The following is an 18922-nucleotide window of genomic DNA, read 5'->3' on the forward strand; positions in this document are numbered from 1 at the left end:
TTGCAACTATATTCAACCAAATATCTATTAAATTTAATAATTTTCCTCTCAGTGTAGCTATACCTTTTAATTTGTGCATTAATTGTTTTATCACGTTGCAAGGAAAAATACGATTGAGCAAACAATAATCGACAAATATATTTCATATAAAATAAATGTTATAAAATAAATATAGTACGAACTCTCTTCTTCGAAAAAGAAGTCTCACGGACGATATAAACGAACGCTTCTGCGATCATAAAAGAAATTTCGTAGATAATCCCACACTCTCTAGAGCGCGAATAGAAGCGAAATCATCTCTATTACGTAAATGGAATCCATGAACAGAGGCAGAGCTGCACTCTTAATAGAGGCGTGCTTAAAAAGCGAGAGTCAGGCTTAATGAGGCGCGTTACGTGTCTATCCTAGGCCTAATGTCTCGCGATATCTCCGTGTTCTATGATGCAAAGAATTATACGGCGGGAATAATATTCACAAGGGAATAATATTCTCGCTCTCGTACCCTACATTTGCCTATTACGCCACGCACAATGTGCTGCGAAAAATTGCAATAGACACGGTATGGCATAATTTCATGCGTCACGCCTTCAAGATCACATGTTTGCGGTAACTATGCGCATAACAACAGTGAAAAATGCGTAAATCGTTATAGAGAGTTATCGCAGAGTTGTTGAACATAACAGAAAAAATGTGTCGAGTGTGTATAAAGTAGATCAAAAGGCAAATAAAAAAAAAATAACGACAATCGTTGTAAATTTCAATTAACCGCAGTGGAAGTAGCTGTAATAAGAATAATTGATATGTGCGTTGTACTAAAAATAAATTCAAATATTTTGTATAAAGTTTCACTAAATGATTTGAGAGTCCGGCTGATATATATATATATACATATATACATATATATAACGGTATAAATTACATATCAGAAATTTCCGTTACGTGTTGAAAAAAAGGACCGGTATCATGTTGAACGTGATCAGCCATAAAATAGCTGGACCGTTAATCGATGAAATTGTAATGTTAGTTTGCTACACTTCGCATACACAATGCACGGCGTTTACCGTCAATTAATACCATTGTGCAAGTATAGTATAGTTAAACATGGTAATTAATAATTAATTAATTCACAAATAGAATCTTGATATTGAAGGATTATGAAATATTGCAAACACAGATAATTCATTCAATTCAAAGTGTTCACAATTGAAATACTTCCAGGTTATGGAATTAAAAAATATATATTGTATACATACATATATACATCAGCGAAGATAACCAGCAATTCGTCATAACGTAAAACCCTGTAAATGAATTAAAAGGTAAATTCCGTTTGTGCGCCTCTGATCTAACGGAATTAAATCTTTATGCATCGCATAAAAGTGTACAAGGGCGCATCGACAATTGCCAATAAAACGGTGAGGATCGTGCGCGTTACATCACGGTTGTATACAATTGTTTTACAACTCTGCTTTCTACGGCTCTGCGCGATTTATATCGCGCCGTTGGCTTTCGCGCGACTGCTATTTTACCGCGACTACTACGTTGCCGGAAGCGGTTCTTTTTACACGAGAGGCCGGAATAACGTCAGCCCGTTATTCCTGACGAGAAAAACAGTCGTAAACGCGCTATCTTCGATTGCGCGTGCTCCCTTTTCCAGATATTACCGGCACTAATCCGACAGTTATCCGCGAGCTTTGCCAGCACACGTAGAAACCCGCCGCCGATCCCTGGCAGACTCATCCTCTACTTCCGCCGGAGAACTCCCGCGTGCCACTTACAGAATTAGGAATTTGTTATTAACGTAATAAGATAAATCGTTTGCATATTAATAGCGAAACGAGTTTCCAAGCCGGGAGAACATTTATTGCCGGCACTAATTCGATATCCATCCGCGACTTTTACCAGTCGGCGAAGTTACCGACCTCTCCGGGAAATTCTCCGGGATTTCCGCCACCACTTAGGAAATTGGAGAAAAAAAACTGCCACTAATGCAACGAGACAAATTATTTGAGTATCAAGACGCGAGCACTTTTCAATCTGGGAAAAAAGAATTTATTCTATCCACGAGAAATTCCTCGGGATTTTTCAGAGCGATGATGACCCCACGATAATCCGAGACACGTGTAACTTCATTTCCTCGGGGAGAATAAAACGCCGTCCGATCGTTTCTGCCGTCGTCGCGGAGGATTTTACGGTGCTTATACACAAGCCCCACCCATCGTCATCTCTCGCTCTCATTCATTAAATTCTATTACCCTTTCTCGCTCTCGTTCTGGCGCAGCGCCGCACTGCACCGCCGTCGACGCGAATGCGTCTCAGAATCTCCCAGCTTTTAGATGAGATATTTCGTTTTACTGCTCGACGGGAAACAAGCAGAGTTTACGGACCGGACGGGACAGCCCAATGCGAAAGTCGCCGTACGACTGATTGTTGATCTCCTTTCCGTTAACGGTACGCAGATTTTTACGAGGGCTCCGCAATGTACATCTCGTACGTCATTGACAGACGAATAATTACGTTATCAGCATTGACCTTCATTAGCATAATTCTAATTAGGTCTCTGGCGATTCTTAACGGGAGTACGTATTACACTGCGAAAATATTGATTAACACAATGCTGCAATGCTTTAAAGTGCTTCCTATAAAGCCTCTTATTTAGATAAAATACAAAATGGTTACAAACTTGTATCCAACAATTATAATTACGTTCATATTTAAGGATGTATAGGACATTTCTCAAAACTGTTTTTCCGTTAAGAAAATTATGAAAAAAATTACAAATTGTTTTATATTGTATTTAAAAGTAATAGAAAAAATTTGATGGCAATTTTCTATCTGGATAAAGAATTATTTCAATAAGAAGTAGACATGTATTCTAATAAAAATATAATAAATATAATAATAAAAATGTAATAAAAAATATAATAATAAAATACAAAATAATGAAAAAAATGCGAATTTTTTATTTAAATACTTTAAGTATTCAAGATGATTGGATATGTAAAATTTCATTGCAATACAGAGATCAGTTCTGTAAGACAAACAAAATTTATTTATTTATTTATTTACAAAATAACTAAATAAGACAATCATAATAAAACTTTGTATAAATCATCTTGAATACTTAAAGTACTTACACAAAAAAATTGAGACTTCTCTTAATGTTATAATGAATAATTTAGTTTTTAATAACAGGTAGAGTAAATAAACTATAAAAATACGTTACTAAATAAAAATATAATCTTATTCATATAGTTTTCGTATGTATATAGTTTATTTGAAGTGTTAGTACTAACACATTTCCAAATTTTAATTACTTTGCAGGGATCGTATACATCCTTAATTGAATTTTACAGTAAAATTTGTTTTGATATTTGTCCCGAATAAATTCTTGAGCTTTTCAGGTAATATAGTAACATAATATAGTAAGAAATAATTTCACTACTTGTTATTAAAAATTAACGTTTTGCGTGAAGCGCGGTAGGCTTTCGCCAATATTCTTGAGCGTACTCTCGTCTTTCACGTTCAATTACATAAAGTACAGAGTGTCCTTTCGTTCATTTTCCCATCTAGCCATTCCCCTCCGCCCTTCATCTCCGCACTGTAACGCGTTCCTATTCCACATCCAGGTATGAGCACCTCGGCTTGTTTGGGCAGCATACGGTACGCGGGATCGTCGACACGAAGTGTGCGAGCGAATGCCTACCGCGAATGCACGTGCCAACTCGCGGGGATACACGCTGGCGTATGCCGTGTAGCACGTACGTATGTATGGGTGATTTTGAATGTACGGGTGAGCGCTGATATATACGAGAATACGCCGAGCACCGCATATATAGACCGTAGTACACATGACCGGCGTTGGAGAGCAGCGTATGTGGTTACGACTGGTGCGCGACGTGTGTGACAGGAGCACCTATGTATGGTCTGTACATACGTACAGGGTGTACCAAAAATGAGGTGTGCACGTGTACACAACAGCCAAGGGACTACTTGTTTCATATGCGGAAGAATGCCTTGGTATTTCGAGAAAGTTATTAAGAAATTTACGCGCTGGGTGCTGAATATAATGATTGCGTTCAACAGATTCAACGTCTGCGGACAGTCGTAAAAGTGAGTTCCGTAAAGTGGATTTCAAAGAGGCCAATATAAAATTTTAGAGAAAAAACGCGGTATTATGAGCCGTGTAGATATTATGACCAGTCGTATTATTAGCCGTTATTAGGTGACGAATTCTAGTAATTATTGTACTTATGGAAGTATTTATTTAGTAATCTGTCGTTATGTAGTGCTGTTAACATGCCAATACGTAATAGCTAACATTTATTATAAAGCATTTTTACTTTCGAGCATTTCGAAACTTTTCCAAGGTACATTTTAACATTCAATTATATCTACTTTTTCATTCTTTTTAAACTTGAGCTTATTATCATACGAATGTATGTACACTCGAGTGTTTTGTTTGTTATTTAACTTTTTATTCGGCTGTACACGTTTCGAATTATGCAAAGTTCAACAATAACATGGGATTATGCTAATACAGGCCCTTATGCATATTGACATCTCAACGGGCTTAATACGGCCTCTTTTTCCAAATTTTCATATCAAAGCAATCATTCGATAAATTGTAGTTTTATTGCTAATCTATAGTTTACATTACATGTAATTTTTGTATTAATATTCTACAATATTATCTCTTTTTTTAACAATTTTATAACAAAACACTGTAATTTTTTAATTAAAACCAATTTTTTAAATTTGTTCTTATGGTGGCCCATATTACCATCCTTGTTCCTCTTTCTCGATCTATTATGAAGAGTCGCACCATTTATACAAATAATATTCAATATAATAAATATGTCATAATTTCGAGTCTAGACTCTATTGAAGAACAGTTTGAATGTAATCGTTAAGTCATCAATTTAAAATATTGATTATTAACAAAATTACAGTATAAAGTGTAAAACCGTAAACAGATCACCATAATACCACCTTCTCCCCTATTATTTATTTCCAAATGGATTCTACTTTAACAACCATGTGACATAACAATTAGTTAAGAAGTTAAGTTAAAAAGTACTTAAGACAGATCGCTAGATTAATTATCATAATAATCGCCCTGCATAGTACAAATTTGATAGTGAATCGCATTTGACGTATATAGCGTTATTATACAACGAGCCGAAGCACTGTCATTCAACGCGCTGCTCAAAGACATTCACGAACGACGACGTCTTCGGGAGTCTCTCTTTATTCGGTCGTACGTTGCGATCCGTTAGCACATCCTCTGGGTCATCGACCATGCGGCCGCTACGCGTAGGAGATCGCGCGCAGGTAGCGATGGCCCTCGACCCAATACTCACTTGCAAATTGTAAAGAACTGCAAGTGAATATGGGGCTGCTTGTTAGAGTGCACCGCTGTCTTCGGAATTGTTAGCCGTAAATATTCCAACGTAAATATTACCGTAAATATTCGAGCGCCAGTGCACTCTGCACGAGCAATCCACATATATCACGATATATTATGTATTGTTTATTATTAGGTTTCTCCTTCTCTGTTTCTTCGCTGTCTCTTTCTTTCTTGTAATAAAAAAGTGAAACAAATGTTCTCAGCAGCAGCCGGAAATGAAAACAATCGCTTTTAAATAAAAATGCGAAACGAAAGCATATTCTACATTTGGTGCGATTAATCTTGTATAATATCTTATCGAAATTTCTCCTTCGAATATCGTTTCAGTATTTTCACAGTAATATCGGCAATCTTTCATAAAAATCTTAATTAACTTTTTTAAAAATAATTTTTTAAAAATTTGATTTCGAGCATAAAAACAAGTTTATAATAAGTTATTGCTTTTTTCAAACTATTCGTTTCAATACGTGGCAATACGAACGAAAGAGAGCGGCTGCTGCATTTAATTTGCTATTTTCAATAGCACGAATGATTGACATTTAATACAAAATAAAAGACAAAAAAATTGACATTATTAGCATCTATGGTAGCCGTTATAAAAGTTTAATACACGTCAATTATTCGACACGACGCGCGAGAGTATCGACACCATCACTACTCGCACAGCTCGCGTTTGCAAGTATCCTCCGGCGGATCCTGACCTCGCCTCGAGCTCCCGTGTGGTATTCCAACTTGAGATACCCCCTCGAGTAGAGGAGATACTTTCAGTACGAGTGCGCGGCATGCGGAATCCCGTAGGATTCGGCGCGTTATACGAGGTGCTCCGCGTAAACACCGCGCGTGCAGAAAAATTATTTTTCTGCGTTACGCAAAATTATACTAAAACACTTGGGCAACGTTCTGCGTCCAAGGTTCGAGTCTTTCGTGTCGAAGCTAAGGAGAGTGTTCGTACAAATGTGGAATGTGTAAGAGTCTACTGCACAAAAGTAAAACGAGCAATTTTGAGTTATAATATATGTAAAAATCCATACTACACAGAAAAAGCGTTGCAAAATATTGCTGCAATGTTTCAGCAATATTTCAGCAATGGTAAAACATATATAATATTGTATTAACGTTACTGCAACATTATGTATCAATATTTCTGAAGCGGGAATTTGTCGTTGCTGCAATATTACTGAAACATTGCAGCAATACTTTGCAATGTTTTCTCTATTCTGTGCTGAATGGAAATTTTATATCCAATGTTAAATTTGTGATACATATCATTATAACTGATTCTCGTGTGCGATATTCTCACGTATGAATCTAACTAATTATTCTATTCATATTCCGTACCAACATTCATTAAAAAGCTTTTGTTTCGCGTGTAACGTTGAGTTTTGCATCGAAACGCTAACCCAGATTAGAGTTTAACAGATCACTCGTGTGCCGAACATTTTTCAGTGAGCACTCATGAATTACCCAACTGATTTGCGAAGGTTTTTTTCGTGGCACCCCGTACATGGCATAATACCGAGAAAAATCCACCAACGCAAAGTTCAGTCGGGCCGACCGGCCGGCCGTACGATAAATCACTTTCCGGACACCCGTACATCTGTTCCAGTAGTCTGGGATCGTATCTATCATATCCAACGCGTTGAAACATCCCCGTGCGCTTCGTTACGTATGCCACGAGCTGCGTGCATCCGCGCTTTTTTCTCCTCGCCGCACACAAGCCACGGTTCCGCGAGAACGTAATGTGATTTCGGTCGATTAACCGCTATGGCTTACAATTAGAGTCAAACTTGGCGTCGCAAGAAACTTTCGCGGAAGCGAGGAAGCATTATTGTCGAGCGTATTATTGAATTTGGATGCATGGATGCGCGTTTAGCAACGCGCATTCAACGAAGCGCATACGTGCCGCGATTTTGAATATCGAATTTGAGCTTTTAATTCGATGCCGTTGTAATCTGTATTGGAAAAATCGCCATTTGGTAGTCTGAGCGCGACGGAATTGCGGAAGAAATATGTGTCGAGGAAGCTGGAAGACATGTTACGCACGTACAGAATAAATGCGCCGCGCGTCTGTATTTCCGTCTACGATAAAGGTGAAGCGACATGCCGGAGTAACGGTTTAAGCTAACGTTGCCCACACGGTATATCGTCGGGGCTTCAGGACCGTGTCTAGTCTGAAATAGCCAGGCCAGTACATTGAACTTCTCTAATCAAACTTTAATACTAAATTTAGAGATGCATGATATATTTTTGATCCTGTACGCTGATCTTTATAATTGGCCATAATTATGCAAGAAACAACTAACCCACAAAATTATTATTTTTTAATTAATGTAATCAATGAAGAATCCGTAAGGTTTTCCATATTAAATAAAAAAACATCTGAGTCTAGATTAATAAAAAACAGTTTTTATTTTCTACTATAGTTGCGTCATAACCTTTTTCCATTTCGAGCTCGAGAATTGTGAAGATCAATAAAATTGATTTCGTGTAGTATTTTTTTTTTAACTAAAAACTTTTTTTTAACTAAAAGTTTAGTTCTAAAAGAAAATTTATATTTTCATTTGTGTTTTATTTCATATCTGTGTGTGTGTGTGTGTGTGTGGAAAGAGTTAAACCAAATGTTTGGAGAGAGTTAAACTAAATGTTTGTCAAGTTTATAACTTTTTATTTATGTTCCTTATTACAAGAAATTATAACAAACTAAAGTAAAGAAGATAAAAAGTGGAATAATAGAACTTCTCAATTCTAAAGATAAAAACGATTCAACTCTCAATTTTAAAACTTTTTCGTCCATTTTGAAGGGCCAAGTTTACCAATGAGTACCTTTAAAGAAAAAATTGATCATGTTTGACGTTCTGAATAATTATACTATAAATATTATCTACATTTTTAAATCACACATCAAATATTATTTTTTACATTTTTGACAAAACGGACCTCAAACAATGGATTAATTGCGTAGCCAATTGTGAATGCCAACTTTTAACTGTTAATTCATCGACCAACTTTAAAAATAAAACTCTACTTGAAAGCTACGAGAAAAATGATATTTTATAAAACTTTCGATTAGGAAAAATAGATCCGAATTAATCGAACGTCTCGTTGTTAAAAGAAAACTTCGCTCACGAAATTCCGTATATCCCCGTTAATAATTCTGAAGTGTATTTATCTATCTCTCCAAGATACGCAAACTTATATCGATATTTCTTCGAGGAGCTTTCTCCGCGGAAAACCATAACACGATGTGTATCTTCTAAATTTATAAAAATATTAGGGAAACGAATTTACATGGGATACCGTATATTTGCATACTAATTCGTGTCGTGCATTACTTTCACATTAATTCTGTTTCAAGCGCAAGCTAATATCGATAGAACAGACCTGGAACGCGACCGCGCTTAATTTAATAACGGCTATATACGGGCGCGTGAGATTGAATTTATGAAGTCGCAAACTTTCAGTTTTACGTTCTAACAAGATTACAAGTTCGCAACCTTTTCATTCCATCAGAGCCGAAACGGCACGAGGAGCCTCATATATAAAACGCTCAAGCGGAATCCTTTAATTTGATCGTAATAAGAAATGCGATAATCTCTCTCGCGAGATTCTATCAAATTTCGTTCCTCATTATTTTACATCTAGCATTTCCAAAAAATCGAGGAAAGAGTTGCCTCGGATATTGTAATAAAAAATATGTAGGGACGATAATGTTCTCCGGAATTGACGGAATGAGAACGGCATAATTCCTCACGAAATACAGGATTTTTCTTCAACGACGACGCTGCCGCGGAAATTTATCATTTCAACTTTTGAATTTTCACTATTTTTCAAATTTAAGATGCAATGTTTCAGTAAGCTTTAAACTAAGCTTCAAATTAAAATTCTATTAAAGTAAAGACCACTTCAAATTGCATGATAACTGTTGCATTATTTATGAGCGTCTCTCAATTCGAGGGAAGCCCTTCACTTAGCAGTTGCTAAAAACTGTTAATACCTTGATGTTCCTCGGTGAGACACCGGTCAATATCAAAAGTTCACAAAGTATAATATTACGTACTCCTTCTTCACCTTCTTTTAATTATTGAATCTCATACATTAAGACTAATAATTTAGAATTGTATAACTGACGTGCACTAGACTCAATTAAAGCTTGGATTAAAATTTTAACGACAAATCTTTTACAAAAAAAAAAAGAGATCGACTCGATCTAATAAGCTCTAAAGCTCCGTTTCTAAATGGTATCTGAGCAACAAGATATCTGAGCGAAATAACGATACCCGTTATGTATATCGAACGTTCTCTCCGCGAGAGATATATCTATCACGCGAACTCATTTGTAGCTTACCCCTCCACCGCAATCACGACAATCAAGCGCTTATTTCAGCAATACAATTAAGACGACGTATTGTTTGATTAGCCCGACAAAGACGGGAGATTGATAGACGTCTTAATGGGGCGCAGAATATACTCGATCAAATTCCTAAGCAGCTCTGAGATTTGTATTCAATCGAGCAATCAAAAATTGCAGCAATTGCCATTTATTTTCATCGATCAGAGAGAGAGAGTGGATACGTCAATAGATAATTAGAGGCCCTTGTCATAATCGAACGTTCCAATTCGCGAAAAAATTCCGCAGCTTTCATTTGGAAATTAGTCCTACCTGTTTCAAGCGAGTACATTTCTCGCGAACTTTATTTCAGAACAAAGAGATCTTTCGCATAAATTAAATTCGCATTAAATCGATGTTAAAAAGTTCTTTATTATCCGTCCGTTAAACATCTCCCGCTTAAAAATCTCGCTATTAGCATAAAATTTCTGACCCGCTTCAAAAATATTCAGTGATCGGCCATTGCAAATAGAAAATTCATATTTCACAATTTCGCGAAGTTTTATCATGAGCGCGCTAATTAGATTTTAATGCCGTTTATAATTAACAATCGAGGCCACATAAAGTTACTAAAATAATGTGACCTGCAATAGAGGCTTTTTCAATATAGCGAATATTTACCGGCGATACACATTGAGGCCAATTCGATATCGTTGCACTTTGAGTTTCAACTGTTTTAATCGCTCCCGACCCGTATCCAACTATTTCATTACTTTTTACTCGGACGGTATGGGCGTGATTACAGCCATACTCGATTTCCAACAGCGCATTAAACATATTTCACTCGCTTCGAAACTTTCTTGATAGAGGAGAAGGTGATATTATAGACCGTGTAGGTATTATCTTCGGGAGCACCCGTATTATCTCCATTACAGGTGACACATTGCTACAGTGAGAAAAAAATATCTTAAAACAAAAAAATGTAACTTGACTTAAAAATATTATTTACTCGGTGGGTGCTTATTTACTTGCGATCACGTTAAAAATTTCTTAATTAAAATATGTATGTAAATAAAATGAAGAAATAATTTTTAATCGAGTAATATATTCTTGCAGTTTTAGAAAATATTTACTGTTAGATTATTTTCATATTCAAGATATGTTCACATTTTTAAATCTCAGAAAACAATTTAATTAAGTTTAATAACATTAGTAGCTTATTTTATCATATTTATAAATCATTATTTAAGTGTAAAAATGTAATAAAAATACAGAATTATATATTTAAGGTAATATATCTATTTCCTTAAAAGTAAATACTTTTTACTTAAATAAAACCAGCAAATGCTTGTTAAGAATATATAATTTTGTAACAAGATATTGTTCTTTTAAAATTTATTTTTGTTGTGGTTTGTATTACGTACTACCTCTCTTCCTTTCCAACTCATTATACAACGTCACTTTTTTATAAACCACGTCCTAAGTAATAAATATTTCACATCTTTGAATCTAGAATCTATTAAACAACATTTTAATGAATATAATCGTTAAGTTTCAATTGTAAAATATTAATCATTAATAAAGTTAGTGAATAAAATGTAAATGGATGTCCATAATACTACCTTCTCTTCTACATCAAAAATTATCTCTTTGGGAGTTTAAATTCTATTCTAACAACGATATTCTGGAAAACGCATCAGCTCCGTGACTCTCATCACTTGCATTGAAAAACTTCACGTTTCGAGTAGTCGCAACTCTTTCGCAGTAGACCGGTCGAAGTTACCCGACCCATAGACCCGGGACTTTCGTTCCGAGAACGATTCCGTGCTCGTTCCTGCATGAACACGGCCAGGAGATCCCTTCCATGTGGAATAGACTTTCACCGCCTGGCGTTCGCCAGCACCTCGATGACGATCGGCGGTCGACCTTGCGTGCCGCGAGTACCGGTATTCAGATTACGCGGAATATACCAGCTCGCCTCGGTATTACAAGTCGATACAAGATAGATCGGAGTCCAATGAAAGATGTCTCAACGCGAAACTTTTTCGCCAACACCGAATGACTCACGTAATAACGAAACCGACGAAGAGAATTCGAAATTGTATAAATATAACAATAAACGTAAAAAAATACGACAGAAAAATGTGACCTTTCGATTCTCGTCTGATGGTGATTATAATAATAATAAATCGCACGCAGAAATAATTGAGAAGTAATTTGCATAAATTTTGAGACTTGAAAAGTTCATTTGAAATGTCACTTGCGAATAAGCAAAGTCATCTTGTACGTAACCGACTAATAGGATTTCATGTATTACGTTGTCATTAAATCATTTAAATATCGTCAAGTCTGGTTCTGCTCATCGAGAAGAAAAAGTTATTATATTCAAGTTAAAGCGACAATTCGAATTTGCGAGAGAGAAAAAGAGAGAGAGATTCCTTCAATAAATTTATTAGACCAAGACTCGCGTCGCAAGGAAAAAGAAGGGGACAAAAGAGAGGCAACGCGGAGAGGACAAAAATTTAAAGTCCCGCCGTGATATTCGGTTTCAATTAAATTCGAGGATTCGCGCGCTTAATGAAAAATGTGCCGGCAACTTTCCGCTTGAAGCACTCTTCTCCTTCCTCGGGAAACGATTATTGCCTCGCGGATGCGCGCCGATGCACCTCTCCACGGAAAGCCTTTCCTAAGGCTTTATAAAACGATATGCGCCCGCGTTCCCTCGAAGCGCAATGGCAACAATGAATATCGAAAGCAAATCCGCTCGCTCGCACGCACGTTTTCCATAGCATGCGATCTCGCTTCCGACTCTGCTCCGTTTTTAATTCGCGGTGACTTTCACACGTTCGCAGGACGCAACTATTATGCCAGGCGGTCGCGTGAAAAGGAACAACAACGTAGCAATAACGTTCGCAAGCCTGTGGTGCAACACTTTTTAACCCGCCCGCATCCTGGTTATTTTACGTGCGAGGTTCCATTCTTTCTCTTCCGCATGAAAGAAAGACGGCAGGAAACGAAGTGCAGCCAAAAAACCCGTGTCCGTTTAAATTGATAGAAATTGTGTCAAACTTGAAAGAAATTATAAAAAACACAAAGGTTTCACGTAACAGTATCTCTTGATTTTAAGAACATTTAGAAAGTACATTTGGCACTACTTCCTTGTGCGGAATTTTATTCGCGAAGAAGTAGAAAAAAAGATAAAAGACGTCACACCTGAAGATCAATTTTGCTGAAATACAGATCTGAAAATAATTATGTTGAACCGTTTAAAAAATGATAGAAAATGTTTAACTTGGAATGACAAAACTGTTTGCAGCAACATTATCACGCTTAAGCGTTCCACATAATTATCTAAAGAATTTATTTAGATAACATTATTTTCTGATCTGTATGTAGCTAAGATTTCATAGAGAAAAAAAATTATTATCAACTCAACAATCATATTCTCATATATGTATAAGTAAGAGTATAAAATCTTGAAAAAATTTCATGAGAAAATCAAATTTTTCGCGTAAGTAAGTTATGTCCATTTAAAATTATCAAATTCTTTCAAGATTTTATACTCTTGCTTATATAAAAGAATATAATTACTGATTTGATACTTGATTTGAATTTTTTTTTCAATGTAGATGCTGCAAAAAAATTGTTCTTCTGGCGCAGAAATAGCTGATAAAGGCTAGATTCGCAAAGTCAATTAAAATTAATTTCGTTTTTGTTGGAAAGACTAAAATCGCAAGGAAAAATCGATTTTTCAGTAATGCTTTCAGGACGAGGAACATTTACGAAAAGATCAATTTTACTGCAAAACAAATATGAAAATAATTATGTTAAACCATTTAAACAATTACATTGGATATTTAACTTGATTGTCAAAATTGTTTACAGCAGCATTTTCGCTGAGTGTTCTACATAATTATTTTGACGGTTTAATAGCATCTAAGAAATTAGCTAGATCTGAAAATAAAATTGAGGTAAATTTTCTTAAATGCTGTTAAAATAAAATTATTATATTAAGAATCTAGCTGGATATAAATTAAGAAATAAAATTATTTTCTGACGAGTATTCAACTAAATTCTTAAATGTCGCAGTAAAATTATTCTTTCCGTGCAGGAACGATCGATGAAGAGTCGCAAAATTGATTAAAAACCGTTTTCGTCGAAACGACGAAAATCGCGTGGAAAAAAAATCGATTCTTCAATGGTGCTTTTACAGGACGTGGAACAGTACGGAAGAGTTAAAAAAATACTGCGATATCGTCGATTTTCCGTATTTGTCTCGTGGAGTGCGTCGCACCGTTGCTCAAGGGCCGAAAAATCGGCCAGTGCCGATGGCGCCCGCCGCGCCGTTTACGCGTGTTTTAAAATCAATGGGTGGTAAACGAGGACGCGATCGGCAAACAATACGCCACGGCACAGAATATTGCGCCGCTGCAATAACCCTGTATAACTTTGCTTTTACCTCGGCGAGCATACCGCCGAAATACGGCCGGGTAAATATTTGGATGCTTCTTCCTCCTCCTTGTATATAAAATGTAAAATCCACGAGCGTAAAAAAGAACGACTGAACGATGTACGCGCTCCTGTGTTATTTTATCTAATTAACCGCGCGCGACGAGATGATCGCCGATTGTTTATTTCCATTAAAACGCGATAAATTTTTTGAAGTGTTAATCGAGTTTGCACTGCGCGGAATATTTTGTTTTCATATATGTACATGGTGTACCTTCGAGTATAAGGTGAAGGAAAAAAACCTCTGAAATTTAACAATAATAACGCGCGTTGCACACGTACGAGCGTCGCGAAAAATCTCGCTACTTTTTCAACGGTATACCAGTTCAAAGTTTCTGCAAAACTGATTTGAACAATTACTTGATAAATCATTAGGCACAGAGGAATGAAACAGTAATTATGGCAGAACAAGAACACCTTATATACCACGCCTCTGGTTACACTATTTCAAGGGTTAGCGCGCGAAACGGGGCTCTCCAAATGGTAGCGTATACACAATGTTGCATCAGGAGACCGCACGGCGATCTCGGTTCATTATCGCGACTGCTCGCGAAGGCGAACTTAGACCGCGAGTTCCGTAATTGCTCCCAGCGAAGTGTTACATCCGCGTGCGCGCGAAAACAAGCCGAATTGAGTAAGGCGTTCGTGACCGGCGAAAGTTTACATTAACGATATTACGCCTCCTCCCCCTCCCCCCCCCTCTCCCACCCCCCGTGTGCTTGTGTAAACAAGATTCTGTCGAGTGGGTAGGTGCGCATTTTCAAAAGGTGCTCTTGCACAAGATCATTAGACTGCACGGTTAGAGTTCGGATAAGACTCGGCGCTATAAAAAGTTCAAAACTGCACGCGCGTAATATTACAGCGGGGACATTTTCAATTTGCCAAGCTAATAACTGAAAATGACCGGTGAAAAAAATACCGATAAAACGGGCTATTACGTTGCAAAAGATTATTAAAAAACATACGCCGTTATATCATAATTATATTAACTGCTCAAAAAGAAATTTATATCGTTAAAACTAAAATAGAATATCGGATTTATTATATTCGCGGTAGCAATATTCCAGATATTATTTAACAATCATTGTTAACGCCAAAGATTATTCGCGAATGGACTTTCAATTATTCATTATCTTGTGTATGGAAACATTCGGATGGGGAATTTAAATTTTTTTTTTTTTTATCTAATTTAGCTTTGTGCCAATAAAATTTTTTTGTACATATATGCAGTATTTTACAATTTGGATACATATTTTCTTTTTCCGCTTTACAAAATTAAATGGTACAGAAATATTAATATGCAGGTTGAAAACTCTGTATAATGAGGAAGATTAATTAACACAGATACAGAACGCAATTCGGTGTCAAACTCATATATTTTTGAAATTAAAAACGGAAAGAATTAATCTATCTAAAAATTAATTTTAATATGCATCCAATACTCTCTCTCTACCATAAACTTGACTTATTATTAGTTAAATATCTGACAAGCTTAAAATAAATTTCATTTCAACGAGAAAATCGAGTGATCGTTAACCGATATTGGACATTTCTGAAACTAATGTTAACCTGAAATCTATTTAATAAAGCAAAATCTATTTTACGAAATTAAATAAAGAATAAACCTTCTCTCTATTTAGTTCTGTAAAATTTAATTCGTCAAAAAGCCTCACATTTTTAATCTTGTACAACTCAGAAGCTATTAATTTTAAATAATTTGACATTAAAACTATTTTGATACTGTATTCTTTCTACTTATTTATGAAATTGCAATCAATAATAAAATTAGAGTGCAGATTTATAGCAGTAAAATTATAATAGTAAAATTAAAGCGATTATATATGTACATATAAATTTCAAATTTTCCTTTCTTTAGACATGTATAAAATAAGAATAGAATATATTTATTACTATATACATATATATATATATAAGAAAGTGGTATTATAAGCCATGTAAACATTATGACTTTTCGTATTATCTCCATTGTTAGATGACAAATTCTTGTAATTACTGGTAGAACAATTTGTTTAATGCTGTTAAGTAGTGACTTTAATGTGCCAATACACAGTAACCGACATTTGTTACGAGACATTTTTACTTTAATTTCAAAATATTTTTAAAGTATATTTTAGCATTTAATTATACGAAAAGAACAATTTTATTGCAGTATTTAAAATTTTAGTTTGATACAGATCAGAAAATAATTTTATATTGGGCCATCAAATATAATTATGCAGGACAATCAAACAGGATGATAAATACTGCTGCAAACAATTTTGACATTTTAGCAACCAAATTAAACATCTGTTACAATTTTTTAAATAGTTCAACATAATTATTTTTAGATCTGTACTTTAGCCAAATTGTCCTTTATACACATACTTTCTCATTCTTTTTAAACTTGAACATATTGTTACACGAATGTATGTATACTCGAGTGTTTCTTCGTTTTCTATCTTTTTATTTGACTGTACACATTTCGAATTATGTAGAATTAAACAATAACATAGAATTTTGATAACGTGAGAGTAATGACAAGCCTAATATGGCTTCTTTTTCAAAGTTTGCATATCGAAATAATTATTCGATAAATTAATTGTAGTTTTACTACTAAATCTATAGATTACATGTGTCATAGATTTTCTATAACTAGTCTTCTATTAACAGTCTGAACGCGGAACGCTTATTTGTATGTACATACATTTGCACATATTCTGCAGTGTTTTCTTTTTATCTTGAATAAATATATTTTTACAACGAAACACTGTCCTTTTTATACATAAATAAAACTATTTTTTAAACTTATTCTTGTGGTGAGTATATTACCACCCCTGTTCCTCTTCGACCCATTTGCAGTGTCGCTACATTTTTATAAATAATATTCAATGTAATAAGTATGTCACAACTTTGAGAATCTATTAAAAAAACACTTTGATGAATATATTATCATTTTTAATTTAAAATATTGATTAACAAAGTTATTAACACAGTTATGGTATAAAATTTAAATTTGTTGCCATAATATCACCTTCTCTTCTATATGTATTTTTTATAAATAAAATATATTTTAAACATATTTTACACATTTTTATATATGTACAAGTACATAAAAAGAATTCATGCGTTTACACTCGATCTACGCAATTACACTCGTCGAGTGCAGACGCATGAAATTTCTTTCATACCAAGAACGCAAGAGTAAAAGAAGGAATCTGAAATTCATAGCTCAGCTATTTTCTCTCCCTCTTTCTCTCTCTCTCTCTCTTACGTTCACCTTGTATCTACGTCTTTCTGCAAATCCGTACGTTTGATTGCTACCTCCTCCATTTTCTCTTACACTTCCGAGAATTAAATCCAGACGGCTTTCCTAATTTCTAGTGCAAAAAGTGCAAGAACGTGAGCGCAGCTAAAACGAACGAATCTTTGAGCGCAAGCCTTGAAACGTATATAAAATGCCGTCGCTTCGCTTCGCGAAAAGAGAAGGTAGATAGGTAGGTAAGGTACTCACCGAGCGGCGACGGCTCGTTCCGCGTGTCTGCCCGTCATCCTCGAAGAATCCTGGGCTGGTCGTGCAGCACGCGTGGGAAGACTCACGGCGGCGAGCAGATCACTCCATGCCAGGAACCCGACGGCGGCGGCGGCGGCGACGGCGGCGATGACGCGCACACCAACCTGAACGAAGCAGAAGACGTTTCTCTCGAGCGGGCTTCGTTCGACCCGGATCAAGGAAACGAAACGCGTGCCCGCCGATCCGTGCACACGAATTCCGAACGTCACCGCGTCACGCGTCGCGTCTTGGCGCGCAATGGCGATCTTCGCTCGGTCGGAAGTTAGCCGCTGTGTTTATATCGCGCGCGAACTTCAGGGAATACGAATCCAAACTCGCTCGCCTCGCGGACGCGCGATGTCGCTTCGCGTCCCTCCCGCGCGTATTTCCTTTCCCTTCTTTCCTTTCTTCTTCGTATGATTGCGTTCGGGAAGTGCGCTATCGGCGCTATTCCGTCATTCTATCTTTATCGATCATTAGACGTAGAATAAGGATAAAACGACACGATAGCGCTAATAGCATGCTACGCGAACACAGCCTATGAAATACCGATCGCCGATGCTCGTTCGTTTACCCGACCTCGTATCTCTAATTTAAATCAAATAAGCATCCGTCGAATAAGCTCAATTCATCGTGCGATATGTCAGACGCGCGCGTGATACGGCGCTTGATCGAGGGACAAAAGAAATTGCACTTTGATCGAGTTAACTTTGCTTTCGATTACGTTCCTGAAAGCTCGAGTCAATTAAAGCGAAGACCCGGTGTACCATGATTTACTCAGGTCGTTATGCGCGAAGGTAGGCGTTCGCAATTACGTTTCCCCCCCATTGGTACTCGGACGCGACCATAATTGCACGCACGCGTTCGTTAATCTTTACTGGCTCGGAGTAATTAATAATTAATCATTCGAGTTTGTGGGCGTAATTAACTGGAGTTTATCGACTGTACAGATAAACTGATTCATTACGCGAGACATCAAAGTAACAAAGTCAAATAACGCGGATATCAAATATTACCACTCCGTAAATACTTTTGCACAAAAAAAAAATATCAAAATGGATGTCGTTAAACACCAAAATGGATGTCGTTAAACACGACCGAGCAGATCTCGTCACGGTGTAACGCA

The 18922-nt window shown here is 36.2% G+C and overlaps 1 protein-coding gene across 4 annotated transcripts in view; it reads right to left on the bottom strand.

Annotated features, from left to right (window-relative positions):
• The window catches only part of LOC105197501 (cadherin-87A), a 216313-nt gene that overhangs the window by 195828 nt on the left and 1563 nt on the right, over positions 1–18922 (bottom strand). For all 4 annotated transcript variants that reach the window (XM_011163907.3, XM_039445780.1, XM_039445781.1 and 1 more), the window contains exon 2: positions 17758–17921. In XM_011163907.3, coding sequence (XP_011162209.1) covers positions 17758–17795 — 38 coding nt within the window. In that variant the 5' untranslated portion in view covers positions 17796–17921. The remainder of the gene's footprint in view (positions 1–17757; positions 17922–18922) is intronic.

This window comes from Solenopsis invicta, chromosome 2 (genome assembly GCF_016802725.1).
Source record: "Solenopsis invicta isolate M01_SB chromosome 2, UNIL_Sinv_3.0, whole genome shotgun sequence".
NCBI classification, from domain to species: Eukaryota; Metazoa; Arthropoda; class Insecta; order Hymenoptera; family Formicidae; genus Solenopsis; species Solenopsis invicta.